The 27,049-nt window shown below is 45.0% G+C and overlaps 1 protein-coding gene across 3 annotated transcripts in view; it reads left to right on the top strand.

The window, feature by feature from the left end:
• The window catches only part of LOC119160735 (chorion peroxidase), a 1,158,638-nt gene that overhangs the window by 959,185 nt on the left and 172,404 nt on the right, over positions 1-27,049 (top strand). For 2 of the 3 annotated variants that reach the window (XM_075881050.1, XM_037412942.2), the window contains one exon: positions 20,814-21,016. In XM_075881050.1, the coding sequence (XP_075737165.1) occupies positions 20,814-21,016 (203 nt within the window). Of the gene's footprint in view, positions 1-1,877; positions 1,990-20,813; positions 21,017-27,049 lie in introns of those variants that run through there. The other variant, XM_037412943.2, reaches the window with a different exon arrangement.

Genomic DNA, 27,049 nt, shown 5'->3' with positions numbered 1-27,049 from the left:
CTTCTGACAAAGCTGTGGGCAGGTCTTCCCCCTTCTGCAAAGGGTAGCGGTTGACATAAAGACAGTGGTTAGTGGTCATCTTGTAGAAGCCGCAGAGCCTTATGCTACCATCTTGCTTGATTATGGGTACCTCCAGCATAACGTATTCTGACGTCGTAAACAATGATATATTCACGAGTTGCTTTATTTTAACAAACTCAGCGTCAAAAGTTTTTCACTGAGCAAATGAAACACTCTAGGCTTTTAGTAATGCGGCTTCAAGTGACGTTTCAAAGAAAAAGTTCGGTGTGCTCTTCTGAACTCGTATTTCAAAAGCGGTAGGTAGTTCGCCAACATTTCAACGAGCGACTTTTTTAATAACTACATTGTAACAATTGTAACAGCCTCACAACGAAGATGTTCTATTTGCACTGTTTACTAACGGGCAAATTTGTGCCCAAAGCGAAAGACACCCAGCAACTGAGGAGAACTGAAGGTCAGTACTCACGAGCCTCTGCTTTGAAAACTCTCGTTTTTCTTCACGCACGTTGGCCGCTTGATGGGATCTCGGGTGCATGCAGGGCCGGCTTGTGTATTGCGGCTATCTTCATCACTCGTAGCTGTTTCGTTAGCGTGTCTTTTTGTTCACGACATCCGCGTTGTGCAGTGAATTGGCAATTTCCTGTGTAATTATCCTCCCTCTCAGAAAACATCGCCCAATGCGTGCTACGATGCTTTGTGCAGCGTTCCTGTCACGGCGCATTTGAAAGAATGAGGTGATTGTACAGCAAGTGAGTGGGATGGCTAGTGATCGTACAGGTCATAGTATGGTTTTATGCACAAAAATGTGTACATGCTCGGTGGGGCTGCGTCGTTTCGAATCACCCTGCCCTGCAGGCTTGACATTATAAACGAGGCGACTGAGTAGTTGTACTACCTCTTAAGGACCAAAATATTGACAAACGAATTTTAAAGACAGGCCTAGTCGCACTAGGGTCCATATTCGCTCTTTGTCACCAACGTGATATCGTGTTTCACGTCTTCCCCGTTTGTAGCGGTCGGCATCGATCCGTCGTTGGTGACATATTCGGTACGTTGCTAAATAAAGGGCATCTTTTGCTCTCTCTATGTTGTAGTCAAGATCAAAGGGTTCGTCATCTTTGTTTATAGATAAATAGCGTCGAGTGCTGTGGAAACTATACGACTATAAACAAATTGAAACTAAGTAAATTTGATAGTCTCTTGTACGGTGGTCTCATAGACGATGGTGACGTGTGGTAAAATTTCATCTTGCTTTTTGTGTTAGACATCCACATACATGGATATCGTGTCAGCTAGTGTTCTGCTAAAGCGTTTAGTAAGAAGGGTGAAGGTTTGGGCGCGTTGGCTATTCATAGTTCTTCATAAAACAGAGCGCACAAAACACGGGACTGAAAAAGATCAAGACAAGCGCTCACTATCACCTGTGGTTTTATTGCAGAATCATAGTATATATACACCCATCGAAACCGCAATAAAGAGGAGAAAGAAAGGAAGGAAGGAAGGAAGGAAGGAAAGAAGGAAGGAAGAAAAACGGAAGAAAAAAAGAAAGAAAGAAAGTAAGAAAGAAAGGGAAAGGAACCAGAACAAAAAAGTACACGTGTCTACGCCAAGAATTCATGCTCTTTAACAGATTACAGGATGGAAGGTATACTAACACACATGGGACCTGTCCTCGCTGTCTCTGCCGTCTCTACGATTGCTCTAGTCATTTTTTGTGCCGATAAAGTACAACTGTGTGACTGGACAGCGGAACACACTGTGGCCGGGCACACTGTCGCCGGGCTTACACTTCTTACAATGACCGGCAAGGCGCCCGTCAATCGCAGCGTTCTGATTTTGTTTTTATACTCCTGCAGGTGAACGTTGAGGCATCTACCAGCCTGGCCTATGTAATACCGGCCGCATGGAAGAGGAATTCTGTACACTACGCCTGTTGCAAATAAAACGTAGAGGCTTATTTCTATCTGATGAAGCGAACAGGTTTCCGTTTTCTTGTCGGACAGCTTAACCTACACAAGCTTAAAGGCCTGTTAGGTGCTGAAAACACAACCTCTACTTTAGTATAACTATCAGTTAAAGCGCACGAAAAACAGACAGGAAGAGAGGACAAGCGCTTGTCTCTCTTCCTGTCTGTTTTTCGTGCGCTTCAACTGATAGTTATACCATGTATATCCAACTAGCCCAACTTTCGATTCTCTACTTTAGTGCTGTCCAACCTTCTTTAAATTTTGAGTCAATTTTTGAAGGTACGGGATTACAGCCACCTTTTCTTTGACTCGTTTTTCTTTAGCAGTTCTCTCAAGATCCACTCTCGGCTCTTCACTGAGACAGATAACATACTTCTTCCTTCGATGCAGGCCTTCAGTGACTGAGACAATGACATGCCTAGGGTAGCCCACTGCTTCCAAACGTGCAACTTGTTTCTGGGGGCTTTTATCCAGAAATTGTTCGCACGACTTGCAGACAGAATTTCAAAAAAAAAGAAAGCACAATGTTCCTTTTGATAAGCTTCGAGTGCGCACAAGAGTACTTTAGGGCGGCTTGTTCACTCATGGCTTGTAGACCCAGCACACGTGTCTATCTGCCAGTTACAACCTCATATCTCAAAACGTAATGCTGGGTTGATAGAGAAATTCCGGGGGAAAACTGAGTGTCGTAAAGCACTGAATAAAAGATGCCAGAATTCGCGTGACGACAACGTTGCTTGAGTCCAGACATTGTACTCGAGAACTGCCCACCAGAGTATCAAAAACTGATCGATCTAAAAACACCAAAAAGGCGTCTGCTTACCTAAACATTTTTACTACTGCAGAAACGCCCAGCTGCTCAAAGAGAGCCCGGTCACATAGAGCGAAGAACAAATCACTTGAACGTGGTGCTATGTACGATTCGATGCAAACACCCTGCTTCTGTTGGTAAATGTCATTGTCAAAAGAACATAGGCCGACCTCAAGTAAAAAGGTAAGAGTTCTAAAAAGCCAGCCTCGCCCACGCCGCAATCACTCAAAAATTGGACAACACGATACTCGTTTATTGCCGGCTCGATGCAGAACAGCAGACCTTCGTTTGGCAAAGAATAAAACAAATCCTTGATTTGTTTCAGGTCGTTGCTTTCAGTCAGGCTATTGCTTTGATTGATTGATTTGTGGGGTTTAACGTCCCACAGGCTATTTCTTTGAGAGTGACAGTCAAGCCGTGCCTTGAGGAAGATATGCAGTAGTTTTCCTATGAACAGTGTGAGTAATCGTCAGCACGCACTTCATGACTTCCGCCGTGAAGGTTAACCCGCGATCGGTGATTAGAACAGTCGGAGCACCACGCTGTAGCACTATGCCGTGTACAAACAATTTGGCCACCTCAGCGGCTGTTCCCCGATGCGAGGAGTCTGTTTGGGCTTATCTCGCTAAGTAATTAGTCGCTACAACATTCCATTTATTGCTGAGTAAGGACATCGGGAAGGGTCCAAGGAGATATGTTCCAACTTGTTGTAAATGCGCTTTCGGAGGCTCTAACGGTTGCAGAAGGCCTACTGGCTTAGCAAGAGGAATTTTCAGTCTGTGGTATTCGCGACATATTTTAACATTGTGCTCTACTGTAGATAATGGCTTGGGCTAATAATAATGCAGACTGATTCTTGAAAGCGTTCAAGTCACACCCAAATGTCGAGACGTAGGCTCATCGTAACACACTCGTAGTATTTCTGGCCACATAGTTGCAGGAACAACAAGCAGGAACTTTTCAAGGTTGGGCTTAAAGTTTCTCTTATAGAGACCATTTCCTCGGTGGCAGAAAAGAGGTGAGGTTTTGAGAAAATATAGGGGGTATTTGTACGTCAGCTCCTTCTAGGTGTTTGATGAGCAGAAGCAATTCTTAGTCCGCATGTTGAAATTCGGCTTTCTTAGTAGTCTCAACAATACCTACATATGTGAAGTCATCTTCTGATAGTGCTGTGTCTGCAGGTGCCCGTGACAAACAGGCGGCACCAGTATGCTCCCTCCCAGACTGAAACAACGCAGTTATATCGTAATGAAGTCTGAGGCTCCAACTTCCTAGTCGTCCGGATGGGTCCTTGAGGTTGGCGAGCCAGCAAAGGGCATCGTAATCGCTTTCTGCCTTGAATCGTCTACCATGTACGTACGACCGAAACTTTCTGATGGCCCAGATGACGGCTAGACACTCTTTCTCTGCGGTAGAATAGTTGGTCTTCGCTTTTATTAGAGTCTGGCTGGCGTTTGCTATCACCTTTTCTTCGCCATTCTGCCACTGTACTATTATGAATCCAAGGAAGATGTAACTGGCGCCTGTGTGTATTTCTGTGTCAATTCTTTCGTCGAAGTGAGAAATGATTGGAGGCTTTTGGAACCGTTTTGCTAATTCGTTGAAGGCGCTTTGTTGCTCGGTTTCCCACTGGGAAGGCACATCTTTTCTCGTAAGTTTTGTTAAGGGTTTTGCGACCATCAAAAAACATTCTGACAAATCTTGTGTAGTACGCACATAGACCTACAAATCTCCGTACTGACTTTTTATCTGCTGGAACCAGTAACCTTGTGATTGCGGCTGTCTTATTGAGATCAGGGCGCACACCGTGAGTGCTGACTACGTGCCCAAGAAATTGAATTTCTTCGAAACCAAATTGGCCCTTCTCTAGCTTTATGGTTACATCTGCCGAATGGATTGCATCTAACACTGTCCACAGGCGCTCGATGTGCTCCTCAAATGTACCGGCGAAGTTGACCACGCCGTCTAGATACACTAAGCAACAGTGCCACTTCAAACCGGAAAGTTCAGTGTCCATCATGCGTTCAAACGTTGCCGGCGCACAACAGAGACCAAAAAGGAGAGCCTTGAATTCATACAGTCCATCCGGGGTAACAAAAGCAGTCTTCTCGCGATCACGCTCATCGACTTCGATCAGCCAGTATCCACTTTGCAAACATAGTAGTGAGAAGAACTTGGCACACCAAAGCCGGTCAAACGAGTCGTCAATGCGCGGAAGAAACTGTACATCTCATTTAGTCACTGAACTCAATTTCTAGTAGTCGACTAAAAACCTTAGCGTGTTATCGTTCTTCTTGTCTAGTACCACGGGAGTTGCCTAAAGACTGCTAGAACGTTGAATAACATCATCTACAAGCATCTCTCAAACCTGACTTTTGATAACTTTCCTTTCCTTTGGTAAAACACGATATAGATGCTGGCATACCGGCCTGGTTGTCTCCTTCATTACGATCCTGTGTTTTGTAATGGTCGTGCGCCGCACCTCTGAACTATTGGAAAAACAGCTGCCAAATTCCCGTACAATGTCATATAGCTTCTCACGTTTGATCTCTGAAAGGTTAAGATTTACAGATATTACGGCGCAGACATGAGATGTTCATTTCACATCCGTCGACATTGTTTGAAGGCTGCATATTTCTGTCGCTTCACAAAACTCATAAAGAAAGTCTAGGGTTGTCTACTTTGCGACGTGTTAGAATTCCTTCCCGAGATTTGTGTGGAGGACTTCTGCACACCCGTTTCGTAGCTGGATTCTCTCGTGCCACACCAACACTTCTGTTGAGCAAATCATTTACATGATGCTGTCTGCTGCACCTTCGTGGTCACTAAACGCATCATTTTTACTAGAACCATAACACTGCTCTGCGGCGGTACAGTCACATCATCATCGACGACACGCGCAGTGGAGTAGCTCGTCTGCTCAACGTACCATTAGAGCTTGTTCCGTCCAAACTGACATGATTGACCTTTGCAAATCAATAATGGCGCCGTTCGGAATAAAATTCATTCCGAGTAAAACTTCTCTCAAACACATAGGAAGGACAACAAAGTGACCGACGTCAGTGAAACCCTGCATCTAGACTCCTGCGGTGCATCTTCCTAGAAGCGTTACAAAGTGACCGCCTGTCGTAGGTACTTGAGGTCCACTCCATTCAGTCCAAACTTTCCTGAGGCGCTTCACTAAGTTGTAGCTTCTCACAGAGTAATCCGCACAGGTATCGATTAAAGCCATTAGCATTAGCCCGTCAATTACCAACGGCAAATCTGAAGTTGTGTGTGCCCCGCCATGGTAGTCTGGTGGCTAAGGTACATGGCTGCTGACCTGCAGGTCGCGGGGTCGAATCCCGGCTGCGGCGGCGGCATTTCAGATGGAAGTGAAAAAGTTATAGGACCGTGTGCTCAGATTTGGGTGCATGGTAAAGAACCCCAGGTGGTCGAAATTTCCGCAGCCCTCCACTTCGGCGTCTCTCATAATCATACGGTGGTTTTGGGACGTTAAACCCCACATATCAATCAATCAATCAAGACTGAAGTTTCATTTTTCTTAGTGCACTTCGGAAACAATCGCTGTCGTCACGCTGGTGTCGCAGTGGTGGATTTTCATATCTCGAACCACCAGCGGCCGCTCCTCCACAGGACTTGAGTTTCCCGAGTTTGGGCTTCGCGAACGATGCCTAGGGGCGTTTGGAAAGGAACCTGGGCTTGGCGAGTGCCGACGTAGAGGGGATGGTGACCGCGGTTGATGACGACGATGCGCATCTAATTTCTGACGTGAGCACAGCTATTCGTTGATGTCGCACAGCTATTCGCTCATGTCGTTGGCCGCTTCGCGCACACGGTATGTTGATGACGAATTTCTGAACACCAGCTTGACGGTATTTGCAAAATTGGTACAGATGGCCATCCTCTCCACAGTTGAAGCACAACGGCCTACGTTCCGCATCTTACCATACATCGCTTTTCCGAGGCCTTGTCTCTGTCGCAACAGGTGCGCTGCGAACTGCCTCTAAAATATGGGGTGGACTAAGTGTTGCCGGTACATACGTACTTGGCGTCTCGATCGGCGTATTATGGGCTGCAGGTCTACTCAGCACGTCAGAATAAGTTACCGCGTGCCGTATCAATGGTGCATCAATCTGTGGCTCCTGCATGACCTGCCGAATTTTTTTCTCGGACAGCATAGCACTGCACACCTTCGATGAAGCGGGTTATAGCAGCTTGCGTAGTTCCTCCCTGACAACCGACCGTACGAGCTCCCACACAGTGTCAAGATTATCGACAAAGTTTGCCGCGAAGAGTCCTGTTGATGTAAAGGATACGCCACGATTGTACTGCGAGGCTCTCTGCTGCAGCCTCGTTTTTATGGTTGTTGCTTCCTACCGAAACTCAGGAACAGTGCACAGCGAATTGCGAACAAGTTCCGCGAACAGCTCTTGCTTTACCCCATGGAGAAGATAATGCAACTTCTTGTCTTCAGTTATGTTGGCATCAGCTCGCTTCAACAGGCAGGGCATGTGTTCTGTGTAGATAACGACAGTCTCATTTGTGCGTTGATTCCGTGCACGAAGAGCTGCTTCTGCCTTTTCTTGGTGAGCATTGTTGCCAAACGTACACAGTAGCTGCCACCGGAACACTTCCCAAGACGTTAGAGATGCATTGTGGTTTTCGTACCACACTCGCGCTGCGTTTTCCAAATAAACGTAGACGTTGCGCATCTTGCCTGCATCGTTTAATTGGTTTATGTTCGCCACCCTCTCAAAATGATCCAACCAGTCTTCGGGGTCCTCGAGACACCATGGAACACCTTCGGTATGATAGGTTGGCTGACAATGAGCTGTGATAGTGTGAATTGGCTAGTCATGCTGGTGGCTTCCCTTGTCTCCGTCGGCGATGCACTTGACACAGAGGGAAGTGGTAGAAATTCTGTCTAATCTCCCAGAATACGGCGACTGGACCTTAGGTGCACCAGCGTAAGGTCCATGGATTCCGGCTGGTCAAGGCTTGAACTTTACTTTTTTGTGATGCTTGGAATCATCTACTTAGCACCTCCACCAGAAAATGAAACAAACGTAACAGCCTCTCAACGAAGATGTTCTATTTACACTGCTCACTAAGGAACGAACTTGTATCCAAAGTGAATGACGCACAGTAATGAAGGAGAACCGAAGGTCGGTACTCGCGAGCCTCTGCTTTGAGTACCCTCATTTTTTCTTCTTCACGCACGTCGGCTGCCCGGTGGAATCTCGTGCGCATTCAGGGCCGGCTCGTGCATTACGGCTGGCTTCATCACTCGTAGCTGCGCCGTCAGCATTTCTTTTTGCTCACGACATCAGTGTTGTGCGGGAAATTGGCAATTTCCTGAGGCAATAAGCATAGTGTATAATTTAAAAGATTGTTCAGTTACCAGCGTTTAATTTACAGCACCCGGACAGCATGCAGCCTATGCCATCCCAGTGGAGGTGGTTCTAGTGGTCCATGATATAAAGCGCGAGACGTGCAGAAGGGTGGGAGTCCTTGATTGATTGATTGATTGATTGATCAATTCATTGATATGTGGGCTTTAACATCACGAAACCATCATATGATTACGAGAGATGCCGTAGTGGAGGGCTCCAGAAATTTCGACCACCTGGGCTTCCAATGTTCACCCAAATCTGAGCACACAGGCCTGCAGCATTTTCGTCTCCTCCGAAAATGCAGCCGCCGCAGCAGTGATTCGATTCCACTACATGTGGGTCAGCTGACGAGAACCGTAGCCACTAGACCACCACGAAGTGACATGGTGGCAGTGCTGCATTTTTAGCGAAAAGGCCTTCTGCAGTCGTACTAGTGGTCCTGTGTAGGTGCGAAGTTTTATGGTAGTAGGCTCCAAAACACCTGAAGAAAGCAGCTGCATAATTGAGTCGTTGACATGAAGGAAACAGCAGCCCCCCTGTCTATCTTCATGAGCATGAAGACAACCTCGATTGTCATCTGCACGCTGACTGGCTTGAGCTTAGTCGCTCACACGACGTTAAGACTGAGAGTGGAAGCTTTCCTACGACGCAACCTTCAGAATAATCCCATTGTTTTTCTTTTAAAAACTCTTATTACCACTTCGCCGAAATTTCTTGATATGTCCTTTCCTGTCGCAGTTTAAACAGATTGCGTCTTGATAGGAGCTTGCTTGACTCCTGTGTTTTGGTGAACCGCAGTGAAAACAGCCTTTGAATGTTTTGTATGACTTGAATTGCAGCTTCTGCCCATGGCTGGCAGCAAAGTCCCTGCCGAGTCTGTCAGAAGCACTCTTTACAGCCACTTACATCGCCAGAGCTCACTGCATTACTTTATAGAACGCCATTTTGCAATCTTCCATGAAAAAACTTCGGGAAATCTTTTTTTGTGGGAGACCACATGCGAAGCAGTCGTCAGGGTACTTATCAAGCATGAAGCCCACGAATCTTGACAACATAAACAGATAAAGAGTCGTTTCTTTCTGACTCTTCTGATGAAACTTGGCCCGCCCTCCATTAACAGACGGCTTCGGGAAAAGGTGGTCACTCAAACCTTTCATGATAAATTCGAGACTCTTGAAGGAAGCTCCTAAGCTTCCAATGACTTCAACACGTCGTCAGTCTTGAAACCAATAACGCTCAAAAACTTCTTGACCTTGTCTCTGTCGGGCGCACCATTGGCAATCAGAAACACCATGAGCCGCTTTGTACGAAGCTCAGTTACTGGTGGGCTCGTCAATATTCCAGCTGGCCGAGTCTCCTGGGTAACTGCGTCGCCGCTACCTTGTCTTGTAGTCAGGACGAAAGTCACCGGCTATGCAAACTGCGAAAACACAGTCTCAAGTTTGCGAATATTGGAAACACGTGCCTTTCAAATTAATAAACGATGGCTTCAAATCCAACATTAGTCACTATTTGTATCAGTGCGGGTTCAAGCGAAAATGAGCAGACAAGGTTGTAAAAGGTTAGTTACGTTTACTGCCGTTAATTGCATGGTTACGTGGCCGGTCCGATAAGTCATAAGCAGAATGTGGCACAATAATTTTTTTGGTGCACCGTTGGATTATTGGCTCGAAGATCAACTGTGGCGCCTGGCTGGACCCCACAATACCAATAAAAATAGTTTTCATTTATTTTTGTTGTTACACAGAAAAAATGTGTTTAGCAAATTTGAACATATAAATGGCACGTTTGAGGGAAAATATAGTAGTTTCGTTTACAGCTCCCACCTATAATAAGACTCATGTTGTGCTGTAGTATACAAACAAATTGACTGCTCCTAAACCTCGTATTGACACAGTGCATCCTTTTTAAATGCGAAGCATTTCTTAGCGAACTTAGGCGCCTTGCAGCATATCTATCTATCTATCTATCTATCTATCTATCTATCTATCTATCTATCTATCTATCTATTTATCTATCTATCTATCTATCTATCTACCTATCTATCTATCTATCTATCTATCTATCTATCCACCTACGAGTTTTAGCTCTCCTGGCCGTTCCGATAAATGTATCGATACCAAAATTGGTATGGCATAACATGGCTGTATGACGAGCACAGCTGGCTAGTCATGACTCATAACATGAAAATCTTGACATGTATGTCATGAATGTCATAATTTACACTTTATCGTCTAGATGCTCTTGCGATGGTTTCGGTCGCAAGATACCCGCAGGGGCATCTGCGCAAGCAGGCATTTGGTGTGTGGCATCACCACAGACCCGTGCCAAAGGGAGGGTTTTGACTTCCTTCCACGCTTCGCCGTAGGTGGTTTAGCCATGTACGCGGAAAAGGAGATCCTGGGGGTTGAGTTGACGCCAGATGATCCGACCTTTAAGGCCCCCCAGCAATGTTAACACACCCCTTTCATCCCGGCTTCACGTAGAAGGCACCCCTGGGCTGACCCATCCAGGGGAAATTGGCAGTCGCCTTTTTCTATATCTCTCCCGTACAACTTCGTCTTTAACTCTCACTGTTTTACTTTTCCTGTCTACTTCTCCCTTTTATTTACTTCCGACTTTTGCTGGCCGCAAGGGTTAACCTTGTGTATGTGCCCTTTCTTGGGCACAATATATTTATTATGGCGTCTGTGCACAGCTGACGTTGGCATGCCTCATATGATTTAAGGACCTGTCACGTTCCCTTGTTGGGCTCTATGGTGGGCGGCTGGAATGGCTGCCGAACTTGCACCTATTTTATGGCTCTTACTTTTTCTCTTCACTACACGATCGTTCTCTCTCGAAAAGAGGGTGCACCGAAGATATTTACAACTATTTCAGAAAACCCAAAGAAACCGTTCCCAACTACCATGTAATTCACTGTGAAACTGCTGAAGAGAACGCCAGAACGATCTCACCTTTTGTTGTCTCCACATTTTTCACCACTGCACTTGGTCCAGGTTACCAGGCTACATGAATGGCCAGTGGAGATCTCCTCCTCGAGGTAAAAACTCAGGCCCAGTATATAAACCTCTTGAAACTAGAATTATTGGCAAACATTCCAATCTCAATTACACCACACTGTTCTCTCAAAATTTCTCGAGGCGTTGTGTCCAATCAAGACTTGCTTGGCCTGACTGAAGATGAGCTCCTCGAGGGCTGGAAGAACCAGCAGGTGACACAAGTACAAAGAATCAAAATTAGGCACGATAAGACGGAATTCCCAACCAAACATATAATTGTGACATTTTGCTTCAGTACTTTGCCTGAACCTCTCGAAACAGAATAAATGGAGTTATATGTGCGTTCCTGCATCTCCGACTCACGACGTTGGTTTAAATTCCAGCGTTTTGATCCCGGCTCTCATAGCTGCCGCGGCAAAGTCACCTGTGCAAAGTGCGCCACTACAGGACACGCCACAGACGATTGTAAGGTGGAGGACGAGGTCGAATGCACAAACTGCAATGGCGCCCACCCCGCATACTCCCTAACCTGTCCAACATATAAAAACAAAAAGCAAATATACACAAAGTCACACAAAACATAACATTTCGGGAAGCCCGACAACAGGTATCTGTTTTTTTCTCATAAATTAACTATCGTTCCCCGGTGTAGTGCCAGATGGGGCAGCACTACAACGGCCTGCGGCAGCTGCCCATGCCAGGCATAGTGTGCCCAGGTGTTTCCCAATGCCTGCCACCCCACGGTGGATCCGCCAAGGCTGCCCTGCCACTCGTCCCTATGGCCACTCCAGCGGCCGCTGGAAGCCCTTGCAGCAGCAGCCAGGGTAGCCAAGCAGCTAAGGAGGTCCCCTGGACCTCTGGCCTGACTTGACCAAAGGTTCTGCCTCCCGAGGTGAAAGCAACCGCAGGGTCAACAGATATAAAGACCTCGTCTCACCAGGCGAGGCCCGAAGCTCGAAACACCAGCTCGCAAATGCGGGCACGCAGTGCCTTTGAGGAGGCAATGAATACGACGAAAGATCGGCCTAGCTCCCTCGAGCACGATAAGAGATATAAAAAGCCAATAACGAGCCCATTGACGGCCCTGTTACTTGAGTCTTGACGTCCAGCTTGAAGAGCAGCCACACCCATTGTGTACACACTGAACTAAACTACCCCCAATATGGCAACGCAAATAATCAATTGAGCGTCAGAGGACTACTCACAAACCTGGACGATGTCCAAGAGTTTTTATACAAACATTCTCCAGAAATGCCGTGTATACAGGAAAGACATTTAAAATAAAAAAACACCAATTGTTTGCGTCAATATCTTCTATTCCAAAAGGGCAGAGAGGATGCTGACGCATCATCGGGTGGTGTAGCCATTATTATTAATGAAAAAGCAGCATGCAGACATTTACCACTACAAACAACCTTAGAGGCAGTGGCTGTTCGAGCAGTTCATTTCAACAAACTCGTCACCATCTGCTCTCTGTAGATACCTCCACACTACCGTCTGGAAAAACGAGAATTCCAATCCTTAATAGATAAACTATCCTAACTTTATCTGGTTCTTAGGGATCTGAATGCTCATAGTCTGTGCGGTCTCGCTGCAACGCACTTGGTTGTCTCATTCAACAGTTCTTTTTCTCTTCTGGCGCCTGACTGTTGAATAGGAAAGAGGCAACATATTATAAGCTTTCCAACAAAACTTACTCCTCCATGGACCTCAGTATCGCATCCCCTTCACTTGTACCATTACTCCAATGAAAAATTATAAACAATCCCTACGGAAGTGACCATTTCCCTGTCGTTTTGAGTAGACCAACATCCTACGAATGTCCTTCACGTGTTCTCAAATGGCTGACAAACAAAGCCGACTAGGAACAGTTTCATAACATTAATCATTTAGGTTGGACTTTCATATGTGGGTTAAGCATAGATGAAGCAGTGCAATACTTCAGAGTTTTCTTTATTGGCGCAGCAGCCAAGTGCATCCTGCAAACATCTGAACTACCCAATAAGCGACACGTCTCATGCTGGAACGGTGAGTGTCACAATGCGCGATAGGAACTGAACAAGGCATGGAGGTTGCTTTGCAACTAACTCACAGTCAAAAACCTTCACAGCATTAAGAAAATGAAGTCTCAAGGCAGGAGAACGCGTCAGCAGGCCAGAAGAGAAAGTTGGCACAAGATATTATCAGGGATCAATTGATATACACAAAAAGATAAAGTCTGCAACATGGTAGGTAGGGTAGCCGGAAGACAAGTACACTCACTCCCACTCGTAAACACGCAGGGTGACAGCTTGGAAGATCAGGCAAACTTCTTTGTGCACACTAAGAGCAAGTGTCTAATTAGTCACACTATACTGAAGCTTTCCAAAGATATAAAGCACGAATAGAAAATCAGAAATTAGAACTCAAGTGCACAAAACATGAGGCATACAACCAACCTTTCAACTTAATTAGCGGAGCTACAAACATCACTAAACTCATGCAGTACTTCAGCCCCAGGCTATGACCATGTCATGGAATAAATGTTGAAAAACCTGCCTTCAGAACGCAAAAAAAACTTCTTTCTCCTAATACAATGCTACGTGGCTTTCTGGCGCCATCCCTGCTTCTTAGATAGAGGCCATTGTTATTCCTATTTTGAAACAAGGCAAGGACCCTTCCTCAAATTCTAGTTACAGGCCCCTTGCACTTACAAGCTACGTCTGTAAACTTCTTGAAAAGACGATAAACCGCCGGCTTTTACCTTTCGTTTAAACACACAATTTGCTCGACATAATCCAGTATGGGTTTTGAGAGTGTATATCCACCACCGGCCATCTGCTGTGTATCGAGGCAGAGATACGAATTGCTTTCGACCACAAACAATACTTCCTCTTTATGTTCCTCGACATTGAGAAGGCCTACGACACAACATGACATTTTGGCATATTGTCACGTAAGAGTGAGGGTAGCCTGAAGACAGGAGACCGGGAGGTTAGTAGAAATAGAAGGAGATCCGTTTATTTGGCGGACTTGCGCCCACTAAAGTAAAACAGACACACCGGCTTAGCGGGAGGCGAACAGCGCGCTCGACGGCCGTCGGGTAACGGAAATGACTCACTGGAACGCAAGGCGCGTTCGACGGCTGTCGGGTAACAGAAATGTCCCACTGGAACGCAAGGCGCGTTCGACGGCCGTCGGGTAACGGAAATGTTCCACTGGAACGCAAGGCGCGTTCACCATCCGAGATACAGTCGCCGTAGCGTCTGGCGCTATCTCGTTATCAACGAATGGTCGACGTGCGGGCCATGATCTTCGCAGATGAGTCGCGGTGCATCCTGGACCACGATAAGGCCGCGTGCCGGCGGTATCGGCATGCGCAATACTATCCGCAATACGCCTCGCGGCAATATAAAGGCTTGTCTCACCTGGGTGTGCGCCGAAGAATCCTTTCCATCATCGAGATTTACTTGTCCAATTGGACATTCACTTGTCCAGTTGAACATTCCGTGTGCGTGTGGGTAGTGTTCTCTCCCAAACATTTTTCTAAGAAATGGGAGTATCGCAACGTGGTGTACTTATTTGTACACTTTTTATTATCACAATGAATTCATTGCACCTCTCGATTCCAAGCAATATCTTCTATTGTACATATGTCGATGACGCACAGCTTCACTTTAAGTCATGCAACCTGGTAATGTGTGAGCAGCAGGTTCCGCTAGGTTTAAACAAGGTCTACAAATGGGCAGACGAAAACAGATTCTGGCTGAACCCACAAAAAAGCACGTGTGTCTTGTTCTCCCAAAAAAAGGCATGCACTGAGAACCCGACAATCTTCTGAATGGTCAATGTCTGCCTTTTAAGGCTGAGCATAAATTTTTAGGACTAATCTTACTTAACAAGCGAACCTTCTTACCACGCATCAAGTATTTGAAAACTAAATGTGTAAAAGCCATTATTGTTCTAAATGTATTGTGACGTACTGCGTGAGGTAGTGACATGAAATGTCTCATGAATTTGTATACAAGCCTCATTCGCACCTGCTTAGACTTTGGAGCCGTTGTTTATCAGTCTGCGACTCAAAGTGCTTTGAACACCCCTACACCCCGTGGACCATTTGGGCATTCACCTTTCTACGACAAGTACTGCTGACTGGGCGAGTTGGTGCTTGATAAAATTATTGGTCTTATCCTGCCTTTCTACGGGTGCTTTTCGCACTAGCCTTGCGGAAAGCCTGTATGTGCAATCCAATGAGTGGCCACTTCACGTACTGAGATATTACATATCTTTTGGGTACTACATCAAGGTGTACGCAGCCAAACTACACCACTCTTCCATGACTTCTTTGCGCAAACACGTACACGGACACAAGAAAAAGAGGCAAAGAACACGGGCGCACCCGTGTTGTCTGCGCCCGTGTTGTTTGCCTCTTTTTCCTTGTGTCCGTGTACGTGTTTGCGCAAAGAAGTCATGAATGAGTACCAACTCGCCCAACTTTCAGTACTGTTGTTACACCCCTCTTATTTCACATTCAAGGACCGGTTTTATTCTGCCCTGTTCCACAGTCGTCTTTCATTCAGGCAGCCCTACTAATTTCGTGTGAGAGGAGTCGCTGAGGAAACAGATGTGTCACTTCTAGAGAACTGTTTGATGGCTCCTGCTGCATATCGGCTGCCGTGGCTGTGGCAGCTTATAATCTGCGACATATCTTTTGTGGAAGTGACAAAGCATGCGCCTGTTGAGCACATCTGCACATACTTTCATGAACTCCAACTACACTTGCCCCGAATTTTACACCGACGCCTCAAAGACGAACACTTCTGTCTCATACGCTGTGGTAAACCTATTCTTTTCAGATGCCGGTACCCTTGATGCTAACACAAGCATCTTTCCTGCAGAAGCTCACTTGCAGCTGTTAAACACTATAAACAAATAAAACTACAAACTGCAGTGATATACACAGATTTTCTAAGCGTGGTAAAAGCCCTCAAAACCCTGAAACCCCACAAAAAATTTGTCCTTGTATTTCTCTACTCGCTCTTATCCACAGTGTTTCCACTCAAACAGCATGTACTAGTGTGCTGGGTGCCAGGACACCACGAGATAGAAGAAAACGAATTGATGGACAATTTGGCTGCATCCACCAGGTCAACCAATACCAAAACAACAATGGCAATCTTTGCACTCCACCTGAAACATCTTCCTAAACAAAACCTCAGGGCTTCTTAGCAGTGCACAAGGCATAAACACGCACGAAATAAACTGCATGTCATCAAGCCACAACTCGGTCAGTGGCCGGCAGTATCTAAGTCACGCCACATAAAAGTTACACTAACAAGGCTAAGGATAGGACATACATACACGACACACTCATACGTTTAGTCTGGTGACGATCCAGCATTGTGTGAAAGATGTGGTGAAGCACAAACTGTGCTTCACATTTCAATTGAATTTAAGCAGTCAGACACCCTTCGAAAACAACTCTTTGCATTACCCTCCCAACAACAAATGCCACTCAACCCTGCAATGTTCATCGGCAGGGAACCACTTTCCAAACTTGAGTCACTGCTGTCATTTTATAAAACAGGTGCGAGACAAAATTTCAAGTGATTTACCCAGGGAATCCGTAGCACGGCCTCTGAAGCGAGGTTGCTGCTGCGGCTACTACAAGTCACACAACGCATGCCTCCCGACCCTTGTATACAAGGGCGTTCAAGAGGCATTTGTGCTAATGCCGATTATCACCGTAGTTTTACCATCATGGTCCTTCGCCATCCATTCTCTCTATACATCTTTCACGCCACTGTCATAATTTTTACTGCTATGTTTTACCCACCATGACGCGTTGAACTTTAAGGCCCTCATACAGCCATATACCATAAACATTACCCACATCCCCCATCTCATGAAATGGCGCTCTTTGGCCATCATATGTCCCTTGCGCCATAAAGCACCACACATCATCGTTCACATGACACGTTGAAAAACTTGCATGGTATGAGATGCCTGCATGTCGAACATAAGTGACACGCCTTAACGTGGAAATCATGATAAGCATGTCATGTATGTCATGATTAAAGGTCATACGCTCACAGTACGGCCATGGTCGTTTTTCTAGCTTCCCATATAGGAAATTTGGTATTAAGGGTATAGACTGGAGGCAGAAATGCTGTAGGCCCATGTGCTCACAATCGGGTGCATGTTAAAGAACCCCAGATAGTCAAAATTTCCGGAGCCCTCCGCTATGGCATCTCTAATAAATTTATGGTTGTTTTGAACGTTAAACTCCACATATGAATCAGTCAATACTAATTGACGTGAATAAATGACAAAGGTGTAAGAATGGTCCAAACACGAGAATCACGGTATGCGTGTCATGTAAGACCATGACTACATGGTACACTCATGATGCGCTCGTGGCCATTTCGCTAGCTTCACGTATACAAGATTAAGTATTTCGGGATGTGAATGGCTGACAAAGATAGGTGAGTGGTGCAAATATAATAATCATGATATGCGTGTCATATACCAACATGACAACATGCCACACTCACCATGCGCTCGCTCGCAGCGGTTTCGCTAGCTCGACATAGACCAAATTTGGTATCACGTGAAGGTGAATAGACTACGAAGGTAACTGAGCCGTCCAAACATGGTAGTCATGACATAGATGTCTTTTACGGCATAATTTACACTCGCCTCGTAGCGTTGTGCTGATTTTGAGCTGACATATCAACCTGCCTCATTTGTGCTTTGCATATCATCGATTCCAAGTGTAAGTGGGATCTGCCAATTTTTTCGCGCTAGGAAACTTACGAGGTTGAATATTCGAAGAAACACACAGTGATACAGCTTTGTTATTTGTATTCAATTTCAGAAAAGAACCACGCTTTTCCTAGCGTGGCTCCAGCAATGTGTTATTCGAGCCAGTGCTATTACAATGAAAGCTGTTACGAGATCCCAAGGGCTCATTCTGGCGCCGTATTTGCCCGCCACCACTAGTGTCCATAACCACTCTCACGCGAAATAAACAAAAAAACTAACTAAATCAGACCTACCGAGTACATATGGGAACAAAACCTAGGTCTTCTGAATGGCATGCCAGAAATCTACCACTTAGCTATGCCGGTGCTTTAAACTCATTGCAAAATGACTCTAGGCAGCGTTCATGCGGGGTAAGGCACCACGTTATTTTTGTGTAAGAAAGGGTTTTAGAACACTTGAGTAAAAACCTGGCCTTGTCATGTGAATTGCATAACACATAGCTCATCAATTACTCTAACAGAAACCTCAGGGATAACTCTTCATAGTCGTGCATCTACATCATCAACAAAGTGCGCATATTGTTTTTCAAGTGTGCAGTGGTTACCATGCTTATCCGAACAATGGCAAATCATGGCAGATTGAAAAAATGTCCCATTATATAAAAATTACGATCGTTTATGAACCCGTTTTTGATGCAGGCGGAAATGTTGTAGGCCCGTGTGCTTAGATTTGGGTGCACGTTAGAGAACCCCAGGTGGTCGAAATTTCCGAAGCCCTCCACTACAACGTCTCTCATAATCATATGGTGGATTTTGGACTGTAAACCCCACAAACAAGTCAATCAATCATCATTTATAAACCAGTACATATCTAGCATGTGTACTTTTGGTATTTGCCTCCGAAATGTATAAAATGTCTCTATAAAAGCCTCTCTTCCAGATTTCCCTGTTATTGTGCTGCAGATCCAGGGAGTTTTTATGGGACCTATAAAGGCAAAAACATAACGAATAGTGGTAGAATGAAGGTAAACGCAACCACAGACAAAATGGACATGTGTACAGCATGCTTTTAGGCCATCTATAAATATTTTCGCACAGTAGTTGATCATTTGCTCACCCACTTTACACATTATGTGACATGTGCAGCCTGTGCTTTTTTAGAGCAGACAGAACTGCTTTTATCACGCAACAAATGAAGAGAAATTCAATCGCGAGGGCACGAGAGGCGGAAACGCTCGGATCGGAATCGAGGGCAGAGGGGAACGTGCTGGCAATCACAAACACGACGCAAAGTATGTTCAGCAGTATAGCTGAAAATTTAGGAGCTAAAGTGGAGGCATAGAAGCACTACGCGTACAAAGCGATGCGGTGGCTCGCAAATGCACTCAAAAAAATAAAATTTATACAGACGGCTTAAAAATTGGTGTACACATGTTGCATCCAAATGGATTTACAATCGCAGCCGTTCCTCAGTCCCGGAAGGTCTTTTACTAACACATTGAATCACTCTGCCATGGAAGCATTCAGGGCTCAGTTTTATTTTTAAAAAGATTAAACCCTGTGTACACGCCACCAGAAACAAGCTATTACAAAATGCTAGCGTTTTTCTGAAATCTATGCAATCAGGAAAGATTAGGAGATCATCTGACGTTTTATCACGTTATGCAACACACTTTACTGCAATACTGTACATCGGCGCGTGCAATGTCTGCTACGACGTTTTCGAAATAATTTCACTGATGGCAACATGAATAAAATCAATCTTGCGTTAATGCAATAGCGTACAGTAAAAGAATAAAACGGCTTTGCACAGCATGGACACCTCTGCATAATTCAAGACAATACGTAGTCCAGTAATTTGTGCAACGTCATTTAAGGAAGTGAGAAAGAGCTAAATGAAATAACAGAAATACAGAAGTGAATACGTAGAATGACGCAGTGTGCGTTGCAAAAAAGAAAAAAAAACACACCAGTTACTCTGGGAGCTCTAAACGCAGAAGACTAGGAGTAACACGGTAAGCACGTGTAAATAATTCGTAGCCTTTAATTTCAACCATTCGCTCGGGGAAGGCTCTCCCGATGCATCAGGTATGAATAAATGCGGGATTTTTCCATTAGAGAATTCCTACCTTATAAATATGGTCTAGCCTGTTGGAACAATATTGGGATAAACCTCATTTGTTGTACAAATGCGGTAGAGCGTGTGAAAAAGAGCTCAACGGTGTATTCACGGCATTAGTTTTAGAGAAGATATATTTAGAATAGATGTGAATGCTTTTTTGCTGCCGGTGCAACATCACTAGCGCAATAAAGGAAATGGAATTGTTCCGGACTATTTAGACTGCGTGCTACAAACAAAAAAGGTCCCATGCTGATTCAGCATATTTAAGATCACGTCTACTTGGTGATATAGGTAAGACAAGATTTAAGAAATACGATCTCGCAAAATGACGACAATTGTACCTATTCATGCTATGTTATTTCTTATAATAGATGTTATCTTTTTTTGCAGGTTAGGAAAGAAGTGGTACTAACAATGACACAGGTTTCAATGGTATGCTATTTAGCCTGCCGACAATGAGCATTGTTGTCCAAATAACTACTCACATATTTTACATTTAGTTCTTTTTACTTTGCATTTCTCAAACCTTGCACAATAAACAGACGGTGTTTAGGTCAGACTGGGGAACAGTTACGTAGTAATTACAAGTTATTTTCATAAAAATACAAGATCCTCTGCCAGTTTCGGAAAATGCAAGAAGGCAAGTGTATATCATAAAAAGAAGGCCCCCAAACACTGAACTTCGCGGAACACAAAATTTCTGCGACCAAAAACTGTTGTAACTTGTCTCGACATAATTGCATACACGCAGTTGACCAGCCATCTGTTTGAGCCACCTGGCTTCCCTTTCGGAACCGATTTGGCCGCCCTGAACGTCCAGCGTGGTCGGGACCACGGCATACCGAGCTACAACGACTGGCGCGAGTTCTGCGGCCTACCCCGGGTCACAAACTTTTCACAGCTGACCGACATAATGTCCCAGCAGGCAGCCCAAGCCTTCGCTGAAGTCTACAAGTAAGCTTTTAAAAGCTTTCAGAATGCACCGCACCATGTTGCCCCTTCGTGTTAGCATACTACCAGAATCAAGAAGATGGCATAACACAGTCATCGTGTAATAATAATCTGTAACATTCATCTTTTCATATAGGAATATTTTATACCGCCTAATAGCAAATGATTGTGGTGACCAAAAAGTTTAGGAGTTCATCAGAATTACGCTAGATAAAGCTTGGTTTGAACTTCTACCCGGCACAATGGTGTAATGGTTGAGGCACTCGGCTGCTCACGCGCAGGTCAGAGGATTGAACCACAGCTGCGGCTGCCGCGTTTTCGATGGAGACAAAAATATTTTTTTACCCTGAACTTAGATTTAGGTGCAAGTTAAAGAAGCCCAAGTGGTCGAAATTTTTAAAGCCCTCCAATAAAGCTTCTCTCACAATCATTATGTGGGTTCCGCACGTTAAACCCAAGAAATGGTTGTTATTACTATAACTTTGAACTCTTCAGTTACATTACAATATTCAGCAGGATTTTACATTAAGTTGCAAGCAATCGCAATATTAATTCAACTGTAGCTTACGGGTATCCAAATATATCGGCCCCTGGGCTGCCGAAATAACACAGCGGAACAGCAACAAAAGAGTGAACACATCTGGATAATGACTGTGGTTAATATACTACTGTAGGAGAGGGCAAAAGGGAGTGTGAGTTTCGGTAGCAACAAAAGTGCTGTTTGACTGATTTGTGGGGTTTAACGTCCCAAAACCACTATATGATTATGAGAGACGCCGTAGTGAAGGACTCCGGAAATTTTGACCACCTGGGGTTCTTTAACGTGCACGCAAATCATAGCACACGGGCCTACGACATTTCCGCCTCCATCGGAAATGCAGCCGCCGCAGCCGGCATTTGAACCCGCGACCTGCTGGTCAGCAGCCGAGTACCATAGCCACTACACCACCGCGGCGGGGCACAAAAGTGCTGTTTGCACGTATGAAAGCGCACACGTGCCGATGCAATACATCTCCCTTTCTCAAAGATGGTTGTTGAAGCTGGGTCATCATGTGTGTATTTGTTTAAAATTATCGCCTAACGATAGCCGCTCTGGTGGTCTCGACTGTCTTTGGGATCTCCGTAGTTCAGGTGGCGGTTGGCTTCTTGTGAGTGCTCTTTGTGCGGGAGTGGCCCCTGATGACGTCGTGGAAAAAACTTGCTCATCACCAAGCTCGTCGTCAGTGTCACTGGATGATACCTCTCCACTGGGGTTTTTCTTTGTTGCCAAAATATGGCGTCTTTGTCCAAAATATGGCGGCCAAGACCACAACGTCGTCTTGTTCACTTTCTGTGTCGCTGAACGACCATAAACGATGTGGTGAAAACTTTCGCAGTCGAATACTAACGGGAGTGCTTCCTTTTCTATTTGGGAGTATTGCTGCTCGCATGTTGTTAAGGCTTTAGAAGCATAGGCTACTGCCCTCCAACCAACATCGTGTAGCGGCAACAGGGCTGAACCTACGCCGCCCTTTGACATCTTTTGTGACCTTCGTGGCTCTGTTTGGGTCAAAAACTGCTAAAAGTGGGGCTGCACTCAATGATTTGCAGGTAAACTCGCCATTTGCGTTTTTGGTCAGGCGTCCATTCAAACGGTGTATCACGCTTCAAAAAAGAGCACAAAACTATAGTTCCCTGCGTTACACTAGATGCATATTTGCCAAAATAGTTAATCACGCCGAGCCTTCTCTGAACGGCTTGTTTGTTTCGTGATGCTGTTCCGCGATGCTGTTACGCGATGCTGGTAAGAATACATTGGCAAGCAGGGAAGAAGGTGGTTTGATTCCATTACTTCCAATGATGTCATCTAGAAACTTAATTTCTTCCATGAAGAGCACACACTTTCCAGGGTTAAATGTGAGTCTTGCATTCATAGCCGCCTTCAACGTGTCTTCTAGGCGCTGATCATGCCCTTATTTTGGGGTTTTCCATACAAGCACATCATAAACACACACCTGAACACAAGGCCGGCTATTAAAAATTTCGTTCAATTCTTGCTGAAAAACCTCGCTTGTTGAAGCTGTGCCGAAGGGTAGCCGAAGGAAACGGTACCTTGTGAACTGGGTGGAAAAAGTTCACAGCTTTAACGATTCCTCGTTGAGAAGAATTTGATGGAACCCTGCAGTTGCACCAAGGCGAGAAAAAAATGAGTGCCTGTCAGTTCTGCTTCAATGTCATCCGGTCATAGCATTTGATAGTGTTTTCTTTTTGTTCTCTTTTGATTTCTTCAGGGTGTAAACAAATTCTGAGCTTACCATCCTTTTTTTCTTACTATAGCTAATGGACTCACCAAGTTCGTGGGGCAGCTGACTTTCTTGATTATGCCCTATTGTTTCATCTTGGTCAACTCGGTGCGAAGTGGCTATTGGAGGGAGAGGGAAACTCTTCGTGCCGGTTGAACGAAAGGCAGCGCATCGTCGTGAAGCACAATACTCTGGTTCTGCCGAAGGCATCCGGTTCCGCTAGACAGCTCCGTGAAGTTAGGGTTCACATCACTTGCGGGACTCGTGGTTACACTTTCGATGGTGCGTTAGATTAGACCAAAGCGGTAACAGGCTTCCAAGCTGAGGATGGCTTGGTGGCCCTTTAGGACGACAAAAAAACTCTACCGAGAACTGCTTGTTATTCATTACCACCAGTGTTGAAAATGTTCTGCATTGCTTGATAATGCTTCCTTCGTAGGAGTGCAGGATAGCCCCACAAAGCTGAAAAGCTTGAATGCTTAACTAGCGATACAGAGACAATGACATCAGATTTGCTTGGGCTGTGGTGTCAACCTTGAATTTTACATCCTGGCCCCTTACTTTGATATTAACCATCCAGGCGCAGTCGTGACCAACACTGGTTACAATTACGTCCAAGACTTCAAACTCATCGTCCACTTGGTGTATTCTTTTGATGTCAGCTCTACTATTGCAGCATGAGGCAAAGTGGTTTGGCTATTTGCACTGGTTACACTTCTTGCCATACGCTTGACATTGCCTTGGAGCGTGAGGTCGGCCAGACCGGTAACGCTCCAACATTGTGGGGCCGTGTCTTGTCATCACGATTATTTCCGACTCTTCCTTGCTCTCGTTGTAAGGCTTGGTTTTTCCTTCATCTCGTAAAGTCTTCGTCAATGTGGGTGTACCTCTTGACGATACTGTGCCTGATTCGTGGCCTTCGCCTGCTTTTCCTTTCTTCCAAACGTCGTTCTGACGAACTGCTGTCTTCACCACCTTGCACATACTTATGGCTTTTTCTAAGTTCAGTCCTTTATCCCTAAGCACTTTCTCACGCAGTTGTGGCATATTCGTACCAAACACGATCTGATCACGCACCATGTCATCTGTCAGAAGACCAAAGTTGCAATGAGCCGCATGCGACTTGATATCTCATACAAATTGTTCGAAAGGTACCGCCTCTGCTTTTAGACGTGTTCTGAACACATACCTTTCGTGGATTTCGTTTTTCTTTTTCACGCATTATGACTCAAACTTTGTGACTACTCTCTTGTAATCATGCTTGTACTTTTCCTCAACAAACGAAAAGTTGTCATACATTTCAAAAGCTTCTTGGCCAGCGATGCTCAGCAGGATCACTGTTTTTTTCTTCCTCAAATCTTGACTTGTCAGGACAGGTTGCTTTATAAACAGCTCAAACTGTTATATGAAAGTCTTCCAGTGCCTTCCGCCGTCTCCGGATAAGCACAGTGGTTTCGGTGGCTTGAGGTCGTCCATCTTTCAGGCATTTTCCTGCTTTTGGCCTAGTGGTCATGCATCCCACTTTTGACCCTATGCATCGGCTTCTGGGCTGCCGAAATATCGCATAGGGACAGAAACAAAAGAGTGAACGCCGTATTTTATTACGAGCGGTTAATATACTGCTACAGGAAGAGTGCAAAAGGGGGTGTGAGTTTTGATAAAAACAAAGGTGCTGTGTGCGCATATGAAAGCGCACACGTGCCGATACGATACATTCTAAAAACGCACATATATTTAGGAACATTGCTGCAATACCAACCTATCAGAGTAAAACATGAATGGTAACGAAGAAAACTCGAAGTTACAATATGGAATAAACATCCACGTATAGCGACACTCATTAGAGAGGCCGTGTTTTACCTTATGTGTAATGTGATGACACTGCATCGATGATATATATTGAGAGTGAGACGCGCGGATAGTATCTGACTGGCGAGTGAGGAAGGAGTAGTTAGTAATGTTAAATATGTTTGCAACTGCACTCGCCGACGATTCGCTAGGCCGACAGTCGAACCAGAGAACGGACTTCCAGCACGAGTGTTATTAAAAAAGTAGCTCAAGAAAATTACCTTGTTGAAGGCGCTGGACAGGGTCACACGTTGCATAGTTACAAGGCTTTACTACAACAATATCGGGTACGAAAAGGGGGCAACCCGGCGGCCTAACAGGTTGTCGCTATGAGTGGGTGGGGGTAGGTCTTTAGACGTTCCACGTTGTCAAAGTTGCGTCCTGAACCCCATATGTCTGAAAACAGTTCGGCGTCGTCGATCAGGTAGTCTGCTAGGCATACGCGTTCGACTGCACGGTATTTAAGCCGTAGTTTTTAAGAGAGGCCAGTTGCAGTGGTAACAATCGAGATTCATGTGAGCGCTCCAGGGCGTGGGCGCCAAAGCGGAGGCGTCCACGTGAACGCCCTTGTGCCACTCGTGGTCGTGGGTAATAAAGACATCTTGCGAGTCTTCAGCAAGTCTGGCGGTAATCTTAATAGTGTCCCCCTGAGTTTTATCCGGCTTCCATGAAAGCATTGTGTTGATTGAAAGGGTAAAAAACTCTTAGTGCTCAGAGGCGTGGTATTGTAGGCGTAGGTGACGCTGCGTATAATAACATCTCAATTTCCGTGATCAGCGGTGACGTACATTGCGGACATACTACCGAGAGCATGTTTAAAGTGTTTCATGTGGCAATGACTAGGTGGGTGAACACAGAAGTCTTACGATGAACAATGTGGCACTCGTTGAGAACTGGTGGTGCTGACAGACACCCCCAAGTTTAAACCCTTATATACCCAAATATAACCTCAAAATATAACCAACCACAATACATAGCCTTGATGGACTACGAGAAGGCGTTTGATTCAGTAGAAATATCAGCTGTCATGCAGGCACTGCGGAATCAGGGCGTCGATGAATTATATATAAACATCCTAGATGAAATCTACAGGAGATCAACTGCTGCCATATTGCTTCATAAAAAAAGCAACAGAATACCAATTAAGAAGGATCTAAGGCAGGGGGACACAATCTCTCCAGTGCTATTTACTGCATGCTTACAGGAAGTTTTTAGCAGCCTAGAATGGGAATAGTTAGGGATATGAGTTAATGAAGAGTACCTTAGTGACCTGTGCTTCGTCGATGACATTGCATTGCTGAGTAACTCCGGGGAAGAATTGCAACTCATGATTACGGAATTGGACAAGGAGAGCAGAAATGTGGGTCTTAAAATTAATCTGCAGAAAACGAAAGTAATGTACAACAACCTTGCAAGAGAGCAGCGCTTCGAGATAGGTAACAGTGCACTTCAAGTTGTAAAAGACTATGTCTATTTAGGGCAGGTAATAACTGCGGAGCCGATTGAAGTAACTAGAAGGGTGATTCCACGAGAGATCGACACGGGTCCAAAAGTTGATATTTTAGATTTCAATGAGTATTTTATATTTCGGGCACCTCTCACCAGGTAGCCCGAAAGTGAACTTCGTTTTATGATTAACAGCATATATTACGAGAAAAAAAATATCAAACTTCACCAACAAGGAAGCACCAATTTCGTCACCTGTCATTTTCGACAATTGCAGATGCTATAAAAAGACAAATATTTTTGTTTCAAGGAAGATATTTTTTACCTGAAATGCATCTCTAATTAAGAATGAATTCATACGGTTTCAAGTTTGTAGACCTTAAGAAAATGGCTTTTAAAAATGCCTAGTTTTGCGACAGTTTAAAGTAAGTTACGTATTCCCCTTTTTTTTGCTCCGAAA

This window comes from Rhipicephalus microplus, chromosome X (assembly GCF_043290135.1).
Source record: "Rhipicephalus microplus isolate Deutch F79 chromosome X, USDA_Rmic, whole genome shotgun sequence".
In the NCBI taxonomy this organism is placed as follows: domain Eukaryota; kingdom Metazoa; phylum Arthropoda; class Arachnida; order Ixodida; family Ixodidae; genus Rhipicephalus; species Rhipicephalus microplus.
The sequence above is the reverse complement of the archived record's forward strand: the minus strand, read 5'-3'. Positions and strand labels throughout refer to the sequence as shown.